This window comes from Grammomys surdaster, unplaced genomic scaffold (assembly GCF_004785775.1).
Source record: "Grammomys surdaster isolate TR1022 unplaced genomic scaffold, NIH_TR_1.0 724, whole genome shotgun sequence".
Classification (NCBI taxonomy): domain Eukaryota; kingdom Metazoa; phylum Chordata; class Mammalia; order Rodentia; family Muridae; genus Grammomys; species Grammomys surdaster.
In genome coordinates, this window is record NW_021605143.1 from 979,891 (window position 1) to 991,082 (window position 11,192).

General features: G+C 50.6%; 1 protein-coding gene across 1 annotated transcript in view; it reads left to right on the forward strand.

The window, feature by feature from the left end:
• The first annotated feature begins 1,735 nt into the window (after positions 1-1,735).
• Positions 1,736-11,192, forward strand: part of Cela1 (chymotrypsin like elastase 1) — a 13,028-nt gene continuing 3,571 nt past the window's right edge. Inside the window, exons 1-6 of the mRNA XM_028782239.1 lie at positions 1,736-1,791; positions 2,402-2,484; positions 4,554-4,654; positions 5,073-5,198; positions 6,645-6,781; positions 8,221-8,366. Coding sequence (XP_028638072.1) covers positions 1,752-1,791; positions 2,402-2,484; positions 4,554-4,654; positions 5,073-5,198; positions 6,645-6,781; positions 8,221-8,366 — 633 coding nt within the window. The 5' untranslated portion in view covers positions 1,736-1,751. The remainder of the gene's footprint in view (positions 1,792-2,401; positions 2,485-4,553; positions 4,655-5,072; positions 5,199-6,644; positions 6,782-8,220; positions 8,367-11,192) is intronic.

Genomic DNA, 11,192 nt, shown 5'->3' on the forward strand with positions numbered 1-11,192 from the left:
CAAAGAAGGGGGCTGGAGAGATGGCTCAGTGGTTAAGAGCACTGACTGCTCAGGACTGAGGTCCTGAGTTCAATTCCCAGCAACCACATGGTGGCTCACAACCATCTGTAATGGGATCTGATGCCCTCTTATGGGGTGTCTGAAGACGGCAACAGTGTACACATAAATAAAAATAAATTAATTAATTAATTAAAAAAAAAGAAAAACCAAAGAAAAAAAACAAAACAAAGAGATGAAATACCAGTTGTAAGGGGTTGAGTGGACTCCTTGGGCTTTTTCCCTGTTTTTGTTTATGAAAGGGTCTCATGTAGCACAAGCTGGCCCTGAACTCCCCTGCTACAGTTGCAGATGCACACCCGCACCCCTGGCAGGAGACTGGTTTTCAAGTGCATACAGACTGGGTTTCTCTAAACCAGGCCAACGGCAGAGATAGATGTGAAGTTGATCCTGCCCTTAAAGGCTGAGGACACTGGAGTCTGTGATGTCTGGCTAGACACATCAAGAGGCTCCTTGAACACTGAATCCTGGTCAGCAACTGCCTGCCAATCTCTAGAGAGGCAAGGAGGTGGGAGGAGGAGGGAGGAGGAGGAGGAGGAGGAGGAGGCCTGGTTTCCCCAGACAGCTCATCCCTCTCCCTGAGATTGCCTCTGTTTCTGGATACTTGGAAGTGGGCTGCAGAGGGAGACCTTCAAGCTACCTGGGCATCAACTATCCTGAAGGCTCAGGGGATAGGTTCCTGCAAGCCCCTTTCCCACCTTCCCTAGCCCTGCAGCCCCAAAGCCTGGACTCATGTTCAAAGGTAACAAGGGCCCCGGGGAAACCTAGCAGCTTCCAAGCTACACTTCCCACAGTCCTCTGCTCTGAGGCCGGCCATCTTGTGCCCAGTTCATGGTCCTCTCTGGGGCACACCGCCCTCTGACCTTCTTCCTCTACTGGTCCTTCCCCCGGTGTGCTCTCTGCCCTCCTGCCCACATGCTCTTGCCCTGAGAGCTCTGTAGCATCCCCCCTGGAGCCTTTCCAGACCCGTTTCCTCTCCATAGCATCATCTTCGCCCTGTTCCCGGGTTCCAGCCTACATCTATGTGCTGTAGGCAAGCCCCATCTCCCTCTTTGGACATAAAGAAGGTGCCATGCCTCACCTTCTCCCCAAACTACAGTCCCTACGTACACAGGACAGGTCTCTGCATCTATAGTGTCACAGTGGGCAGTGGGACAATGGTTCTGACAACACGGGGCACATCTGGAAAAAAGTCAATCCTCACTCTTCATCTTGAATTTTTTATTATTATATTTACCTATGTATGCATTTGTGGTGTGTGCCATGTGCGTGTGCGTGTGCAGGAGCACATCCATGTGGCGGTCAGAGGACAACTTGCAGGAATCCATCCACTCTTTCTACCATGCCAGTTCCAGGGATTGAGTGTGGGTGTTCACCTTGGCGGCAAACGGCTTCACCTCTCAACCATCTCCAAGGCCCTCTAAGGATTTGCTGGATGCATCTCAACCGAGGTCAACTCAGTCCACTCGGGTTAACTGAGCGCCGACCTTGTTCTGTCTCTGAATATCAGATAAATGAGTTGACTTTTAAAAAACGTTTTCGTTTGTACTTTCACGGCACCTGTGCTTTTCCCTGCCTTCTCCCCACAGCCCTGCCCAGCTGGCAGGAGGGAAGGTCAGCAAAGCTGCTGATAAGAGGTGTATAAAGAGGGTTCGGTTCATGGCAAGGGGGTAGTGGTCTACTCTCTCCACATCATGTTGCGCTTCCTGGTGTTTGCTTCCCTGGTCCTGTATGGTAAGTGGATCATTTGGCCCAAGTTCTGGGAGAGGGGGGCTTGATCAGGGTGGGTCAGAAAGTCTCTAAGCCCAGGCTAGCTCTCTATCTCAGAGGAAGGCACAAAGCTGTGCCCGGCAGTCTAGCAAAAACCTTACTCTCCTCGAGCAAAGACAGGCGCTGAGGAGCACTGCCTGGCCATGCAGGAGCCAGCTAGGAGGGTGCGTCAAGAGGCAGAGAAGAAGACCCTTGGGAGTTCCCCACCAGCCCATGCCCTTGCTTGGTTGGGTGTTCACTGTAGCTCCTGGAGAATCCTGCTGAAGCCCCGGAGGGGTTTCCTCAAGCTGAGCGGTGACCTTGAGCGGGGACAAGGCTAGGAACCAGTGGGACCCTAGCCTAGTGGTTTGAGTAGGACTTTCATGGCAATGCAGACACCCCAGAGAAAGCGCTCTGAGGCGCTGTTTTCCAAAGAAGCAAAAGGGGCACAGATAACTCAGAGCTGGGCCCCTCATCGTGTTGGGGGAGAGCCGTAAATCTGCAGACAAAGCTAACAGTCTTCACAGCCTAGCTGCCGCGCCCCACCCCCGCCCTGGCAGACCCACGCTTAGTCATCACTCTCTGCCCCACAAAGGACACAGTACCGAGGACTTTCCGGAAACTAATGCCCGCGTGGTTGGAGGGGCTGAAGCCCAGAGGAACTCTTGGCCGTCTCAGGTGGGTTTTGCTCAAGCCAAAACCAGGCTTTTACCCAAACAAGAGATACTATGTATCACCCCCCCCCCCCCAAAAAAAAGTGTATTTTACATGTATATGTGTTTTTACCAGCAGGCAGCTCACTTGCTGTCTAATTCTGGATTTTAACCATGTGTGGAACCAGACTGACAGGTGGTGGGCTCTAAATGCAAAAGATTGGGGGGAATGAATTTATACACCAGTCCCCTGCTTCTGGTCATAATACTCCAACATGTCAGTGTGTGTGTGTGTGTGTGTGTGTGTGAGAGAGAGAGAGAGAGAGAGAGAGAGAGAGAGAGAGAGAGAGAGACACAGAGACAGAGACACAGAGAGACAGAGACACACAGAGAGACAGAGACACAGACAGGCAGACAGGCAGACAGACAGACAGACAGACAGACAGACAGAGAAAGTGCCAGACTGCCACAGCACAGAAGGTTGCTATCTTTCCACCATGTTTGTGGCCACTTTCATGTTTCTGCCACTGCCCTGCATACTGCATACTCCAAGTTTGTGCCAACCCCTCACCCCCTCGCCGAACTCCCCAAGCTTCTAGGTCACCCTCCTGTCTGCACCTCCCACCTCACCAGAGAGTGCTGGGAACCACAGATGCTCCCCAGCCACTTCCAGGCTTTGGTTTGTTGTTTGCCACCAGGGTCTCCAGGGTCTCGCTATGCAGCCCTGGCTGGCCTGGAACTGGGTATGCAGACCAGGCTGCTGCTGAACACACAGACTGCTGCCTCTGCCTCCCAAGTGCTGAGAAGAACACACCAGTTTTTTTACATGGGTCTTGCGAATTCAAACTCAGGACGTTGGGTTTGCATAGCGAACGATCTTTCCTGTGACTCAGACTTTGTTCCTTCTTTCTGTAGTCCGAGGACTTAAATCTGAGACCTTGGTCATGCCTGGGAAATGCTTTTTCTCTGAGTGACATCCTCACCCCACAAACTGCTTTTTGTTGTTCCTGTGATAGCCTGCGTGACACACTCACAGGCTGTGTACTGGGTGGATCTGAGAGGCTCCACATACCCTAAAACATACCTTCGTCCACCTGTTCACAGTGTGTGTCCCACCCAGATGGCACAAACACACATGGGCACCATGTTTCTTTGGCTTATGTTAGCGCATCCTTATCACGGCAGCTGGGCGTGGCTCTGTGCAGATATGGATGCATCGGCTGCTCAACAGCTACGCTTCCAGAGCAATCTGTGCAATTACGGTTAAATTCGACTTACAGCAGTTTGAGCCCCGACTTTCAGTAGTTCTATTGTATAGTATGAGAAAACACAAACTGATTTTAAAAAATTTTTTTCTACTGTCATTTCCAAGTACTCCCTGAGGTAAGAGGCCAGGGTATGTCTTGTGTGTGTTTCAAGACAGAGCTTTTCTATATAGCTTTGGCTATTCTGGAACTCACTCTGTAGATCAGGCTGTCCTCGAATTTAGAGAGATCCCTCTGCTTTTGCCTCTCTGCCTCTGCCTCTCTCTGCCTCTCTGCCTCTCTCTTTCTGCCCCTGTCTCTGCCTCCTGAGTGCTGGGATTAAAGGTGTGTGCCACCATTCCCAAGCAAGGGCATTTCTTGAAGACACTGAGGAGAGGACCCTGAAGCCCTAAGTTTGTAGAGCTTGAGTGATGGTACAATGCCTTGGTTACCTTTGGAGAGGAGCTGATAAAAGCAGTGAGTTCTAAACCCAGGGCAACAACCCATTGGAAAGATGCCTAAGGCGCTGCATGCACTCTCACTTTTCCAAAGTGTAGCAAATGTCGTCAAGCAGTGGAAACTCTTTGCAGCTGACCCCAGAAGCAGCTAGATGCCTCCTCTCGCAATGCACTCCTCAGGGCCACTGTGGGAGAGGAGCATCGGCAGAGGGGCGGAGCAATCAGCAGAGGGGGGGGGGCAATCAGCAGCGGGGCCGGGCAATCAGCCGGTGGGGGGCGCGCCCCCGCGCGATTGGTTTGCAATCCCCCGGCCCAGAAGGTTAGAGAATGTTTTGAGTGGTGTCAGGAGGTTTAGACGCCAACTCACCCCCTCTTTCTTCCTTCTTGACTAGATCTCCCTCCAGTACCGGTCCGGAAGCTCATGGTACCACACCTGTGGAGGGACCCTCATCCGACGCAACTGGGTGATGACCGCTGCTCACTGTGTGGACAGGTGAGGACAACAGAGCTGGGTTCCTGAGTGAACAGGAAGAAGCGACTGAGCCTTCTGGAAGAATATAAAGCTTGAGCTTCTCAGGGCAGTGGGCTACTGCTGAGCCTGTTTGTGTCTGGGTGTCATTGAGGAGACAGTATTGAGAAAGTACAAGTTGTGCCCGTGCGTGTGTGTGCACGGTAACCTATGTTACCTCTGGTGGGCTTAAGAAACTGAAAATGTATAGCTGACTGTATATCTTCTGCTGCATCAGCTAGTAACTTCAGGGAATGGGGGCGTCCTGCCTCACCTTCAAACACCTTTGTTTCTGTTTAGCCCCGAGAATCTCAGTTCCCACCCTAGAGTTAACCTGCTAGTCCATTCTCACACCTTCCTCGGAGTGGGAAAGGCAGTCCCTCAGGCTTTCCTCTCTCTCCAGCCAGATGACTTTCCGAGTGGTCGTCGGAGATCACAACCTGAGCCAGAATGACGGCACCGAGCAGTATGTGAGTGTGCAGAAGATCGTGGTGCATCCCAACTGGAACAAGAACAACGTGGCTGCTGGGTAAGCGGGAGGCTAAGATGGCTGAGGGCTGCCTGGCCACTGCTTCTCTGTCTCCTTCACTGCTCTCCAAGGGACAGAAGGATTGCCTGAAACTCTGTCTATGGCTTTTGTAACCTGGATTATTGAGTAGTGGGTGGAGCCTGGGAAAGAGCGCCATGTCCTACGGAAGGACGCGTGCTGGATTCTCACTCAGGACCAGGAGCACATGGACTGGGGAGGGCTTGAGAACACCTGAAATGTTCCAGGTTTGTCTCATATGGATGGGTCTGCTCAATTGGATCCCGTGAGGACTTTTCTCTGTTTTAATGTCTGTTTTCCTGGGGATGGGAATTTTAGTTTAGTTTAGGGGTTTGTTTGTTTGTTTGTTTGTTTGAGATAGGCTCTTGTGTAACTTTATGAATTATACTTCACCTGGACAAAGGCATTCTGTTTGGTTTTGATTGGGCTTTGGTGTTGGAGAAGGAACCCAGGCCCTTGAACATACATACCAGGCAAAGGGTCTACCCCTGAGCCACACTCAAGCCGCTTAGGAAATTTCTTAAACTAGGTTGTAAAGTTTTGGAAAGGCAGTCATTAAAATGGAAATTCCGGAGCTGTCCTTAATGGGACAGTCTTGTAGGCCCGGCACTTTGAGAGGCTAAGGCAGGAAGATCAAAAGTTCAAAGTCATTATCAACTACATAGCTGGAGTAAAACATAGTCTGGGCTCAAAAATGTCCTGTTTCAAAAATACCTAACCCACCTCTCTGCCAAAAATTGAATACAATAAAATAAAATAAAAAGGAAAGAATTGGGGACATAATTCAGTGGCAAAGTCCCCTGTGACAAGCTTAAGGTTCTATCTAGATCCCAAGCACTAGAAAAAAATGGCAGTCAGCGGAAGAGCTGGTGGCACAAGTTTATAATCCCAGTCCAACACTGGCCTACATGTGTGAGACCCTGAGTTTGATGCTCCCACCACAAAAGAATAAAAAGTCAAAGGCTTTCTATTCTGTAGAGTGTGTAGGGCTGGGTTCAAGTAATTGGTATAATTCTGACAGATGTTTCAGAATCCTATCTGTTTGAGAACTCTAACAGAGGGACCACCTGCTGTATTTATGGGTTTGGTAGTTCACCAAAAGCAGAGCCAGCCTGCAATTCCAACGTTCTACCAGCAGATGCTGCTGTTGCATATCTAATGTCCTGCAGCTCAACTGCTTCCAAGTTTGCCGTGTGTGTGTGTGTGTGTGTGTGTGTGTGTGTGTGTGTGTGTCTTTCACATGTGAGTATATTCACTTGTGTGTAAGCATGGTGTGTGTGTGTGTGTATGCGCACAAGGCCAGAATAAATCATCATTTTGCCTAGAGCTGGAGTTGCAGGCACCTGATGTGTGTACTTGGAACTGAACTTGGGTCTTCTGAACAGCATATCTTATCAGGTGAGTGAGCTGCCATCTTTCCTCCTGCAGCTATGACATCGCTCTGCTGCGCTTGGCCCAGAGTGTTACACTCAATAGCTACATCCAGCTGGCTGCTCTGCCCCAGGAAGGAACCATCTTGGCTAACAACACTCCCTGCTACATCACAGGCTGGGGAAAAACCAGAAGTAAGTCATCCACACTCCTACCACCCACCACTGAGGTTTGGTGTGATGGCTAGGTGTCTAGGACATCTGTGGTCCTAGGTGGTACCGAGACCTACGACCTAGGGAACCACGGATCAAATCTCCGATACATTAAAGGAAGAGGACATGAGACAGTTGAGTCAGAGGTCGCTGCACCTCTACAGACTGAATCAGAGTAAACACACTGAGTGGCCGTAGACGCAGTTGCAGGGCACAGGAGAGATCTCTGCTGTCCTCACTTCCAGATGTTTTCAGGGGGAGAGATGGGAGGGCTGGCAACAGAGCCGGTCAGGAAGGTGGGAACATAAACAACTGAGATCATTCTGCATGCATGTATACCTGAATGCCAGAAGAGGGCGCCAGATCTCATTCCAGATGGTTGTGAGCCACCATGTGGTTGCTGGGAATTGATCTCAGGACCTCTGGAAGAGCAGACAGTGCTCTTAACCTCTGAGCCATCTCTCCAGCCCAGGGTTAGGGTTTCTAGAGAAGAATCAAGGCCTTGCTATGAGCACAGTGTATTGGGAGAGCAGACACAGACTTCTAACCTCTCAGTGCATGCAATGGCACTGTGGCTCCAAAACAGGAATTGACTGTACCGATCCATAGAAACGGCACCAGGAGCGTGTGTGCGTCTTTGCGTGTATGAAGTGCAGGTACTGCAGAGTTTAGAAGAGAGTGTTTCCCCAGATGGGTGCTAGGAACTGAGCTCAGGTCCTCTGCAAGAGCAGTAAGGGCTCTTAATTGCTGAGCCATCTCTCTAGCCCCTGAACTAAACTCTTATAAAGCAGAATAAGCCAGCTGTGGTGCAGACCTCTGGCCCCAGCACTCAGGGGATCGAAGTAGGTGGATCTCTGTGAGTTCAAGGCCACTCTTTCCTACATAGTGAGACCCTGTCTCAAGAAGAGGAGGAGAAGGAGGAGGAAGAGGAGGAGGAAGAGGAGGAGGAGGAGGAAAAGGAGGAGGAGGAGAGGGAAATAAAATACTCCTGCTTGAGATACTGAAACAGGGAGACTGGGAGTTTGAGGCCAGCCTGGGCATTATAATAACACCCCATCCCAAAAAAAGGAAAAGGAGAGACAGTGGAAGGAGGAGGGAAGAGGGAGGAGGGAGGAGGGAGGAGGGAGGAGGAAAGGAGAGCTGGGTGGCTACGGTGCCTCCTCTGCTCTGCAGTTTTGTGGGGGGCTTCTAGTGTAAGCAGCACAGCAGGCAGAATATTGTGGAGGCCATGCTATGGGTGAAAACAATCATGAGCAGGCCTGGAGACCGAGTACCTGGGAACAGTGACGGCTGCCACCACAGAGGAGAGAGGGGGATCCATGGCCTGCAACAAGCTGACAGGAGCTGGCCCCACGTTCAGGTCAGGAGATCTTGGGAAGGACTCTTCCCTGCTCTGACTTCCGATGTGCTCTCCCGTTCAGCCAACGGGCAGCTGTCCCAGACCCTGCAGCAGGCATACCTTCCCAGCGTGGACTATAGCATCTGCTCCAGCTCCTCCTACTGGGGCTCCACAGTGAAGAGGACCATGGTGTGTGCTGGTGGAGACGGAGTCCGCTCTGGATGCCAGGTAAGTACACCCAGGGGTGAGCCGCACGGGCCTCCTTTGGACACCTCGCTTTTTACGCTCTCTCCATTCTTCGCCTGCTCTCGCGCCCGTGGACAGACTCAGCTTCCTACTCTTTCACAGAACCTCAAAGTGGGAAGGAATATGAGAATTCCTCGCTCAATATACTTCAAAAGCTGCTGTGTGGCGGGGCGGTGGTGGCACAGGCCTTTAATTCCAGCACTTGGGAGGCAGAGGCAGGCAGAGGCAGGCAGATTTCTGAGTTCGAGGCCAGCCTGGTCTACAGAGTGAGTTCCAGGACAGCCAGGGCTACACAGAGAAACCCTGTCTCGAAAGACCAAACCAAAAAAAAAAAAAAAAACTTATACAGTGCACAGGCATCTCTATTTAGACAAGAGCAAGCCACAGTAAACACATTACAGGTTGTGCAGAGCAGTTCAGCCTATGCACATAGTGTGTTTCTCATGCTGGGAACTGTGTGTGTGTGGGGGGGGGGGTGCTGGGATACAGAGTGGATTTGACAGTGCCAAATGAAGGAGCCAGGAGAATGCAGGTGTTGTAACATTGTGGCTAAATGTTTTGATAAAGGCAGACTAGAATGGAGGTCCCCAACATCTCTTTCTGCTGCAGCCAGGGAAGTTTACCTTCCCTGAGACAGTGGAACCTGCAGGGAGTCCCAAAGGTTAAGTAGAAATAAACCAATAAACCCCGGGGGGTGGGGGGGTGGGAGAGTCATTCAAAGGAAGGGAATGGCACAGACAAAGGCACCAGGCTGAGGACACCCAGGGACTAGTCTTTTACTTCAGCTAGGACAGAGCTGGGGTCAGAGGCTCCCAAGCCTCATCCAGCCTGCTGCCTGGTTCTGTATGGACCACGTGCTACTGGCTATGGTTATAACCTTTGGAAATGGTTTTAAAAAAAAAAATCAGAAGGATAGTACTTCAGCTGGGAGGCACTGTGGCAGACTCATAAAACCCTGGGTTTTATCCATGTTCCGTGGATGGAATTCCCTAAGGCATGGAGGTGCACACCCATAACCCCTGGGGAGGCAGAGGATGGAGAGAGGCTCAGAACATCATGATTATCTTGGGCTACAAAGCCAGTTCCAAGGCCACCCTGGGATCCACGAGGTGCCATCTTGAAAACAGAAAAAAAAAAAATCAAACGGAGCTTGGGAGAGAAAGCCAGGTGAGGTACCCTTGAGAACAAATACAGCCCCTCAGCCCAAGGAAAAGTTGCAGAACAATAAGAGAGGAGTGGGCTGTTGGGGACGGCCCATAAGAACAGAAATGCTTGAGTTCTTCAGGAGTGGGTGGAAGAGAGAAAACACACCCAGACCCAAGAAAGGGCGGTAACAGGCAATAAGGATCTGCAAAACCTGGGTAATACCTGCAGGTCGTCCCATAGCAGGAGCTTTGATGAACGAGCTGTAAGTGGCTAATTTGGGAACCGTTTGTCATGGCAAGAATGTCTGTAGATAGGAACAGACACTCACTCAATAGGCTGGTAAAGGTAAGAAGGCATTCGTCAGGGACCCTTGGATGGGGGAGAGGGACAGACACAACCTGGTGACATTAGAAACAGAAGTCACAGAAAGGTGGGTCTCTAATGGGGGAGAAAATCGAGGGTAACGGTGGACAGAGAAGATTTCCTGGAGAGGCAGGGCAGATAATGGATGGACCATGATCCCAGTAAAGAGGGGAGAGCTGGAAGCCAGAGGCCAGGTAGACATGGCTTTAACTGGGAGTGGAGAGGGGAAGGATGGGAGTGCTCCCTGAGAGTGGAGAGAGGGAGGACGGGGGTGCTCCCTGATCGTGGACAGGTTTGCAAGCTGGGAGCCGCAGGTTGGCAGGTTGGCAGGTTGGCAGGTTGGCAGGTTGGCAGGTTGGCAGGTTGGCAGGTTGGCAGGTTGGCAGGTTGGCAGGTGTTCTATTTTATTGCTTCTGGTTACTCATGAACTAGGAAGTCAACTTGACTGCAAAAAAAAATGAAAGTGCAAAGGTTGTGCAAGCCTAGGATAGCTACGGTGAACGGGAAAGGGTTACCCTTTGAGAGGGCGAGCCTGACCTAGGATAACTAATGTGAACCAGAAATGGTTATCTCTTGAGACCTTGAGTTTGGCATATGCTTCACTCACTCACTCTTCCTAGGATAACTAAGGAAACTCGAACCAGAAAGGGTTATCCTTCGAGACTTTGAGCTTGGAGTACACTTCCGCTCACTCTTCCTCCATAGACCTAGTTAAAAGGGTTGGATCAATTCCAGGCTGGGTTTTCTACTTCACTGGCCACAGCACAGGAATGCAGCTTGACTGCAAGGTCTTAGCTTTGTGGAAGAGGAAGAGAAGTTAGCCGAGGGCACACGGTTCACAGCAGGACAGAAGGAGCAAAGGAATTTTGTGAAACCAAAGAACTACAGGAAGTAAAGCAGCCACTGCTGTTGCACTTTTCCTTGTTAAAACTTAGATACTATGATGCTGGGCGTGGTCACACATGCATTTAATCCCAGCACTTTGGAGGCAGAGGCAAGTGGACATTAGGGTTTGTGGCCAGCCTGGACTACTTAGTGAATTTCAGGCCAGCCAAGGGGTACAAAGTAAGACCCTGTCTTGAAATAAAAACAATTAATAATAGCAATAATAATACCTTAAGAGACAGACTAATAATGCGTAATACAACCTTCTCTAGATCTTCAGCATCAAACTACCCCGTTGCTCCTCAAGTCCAGCCTTCCTGACCATATTTACACATCTCTGCTTTAGAAAGGCCTGCTATTCTGATATGAGAGAGAGAGAGAGAGAGAGAGAGAGAGAGAGAGAGAGAGAGAGAG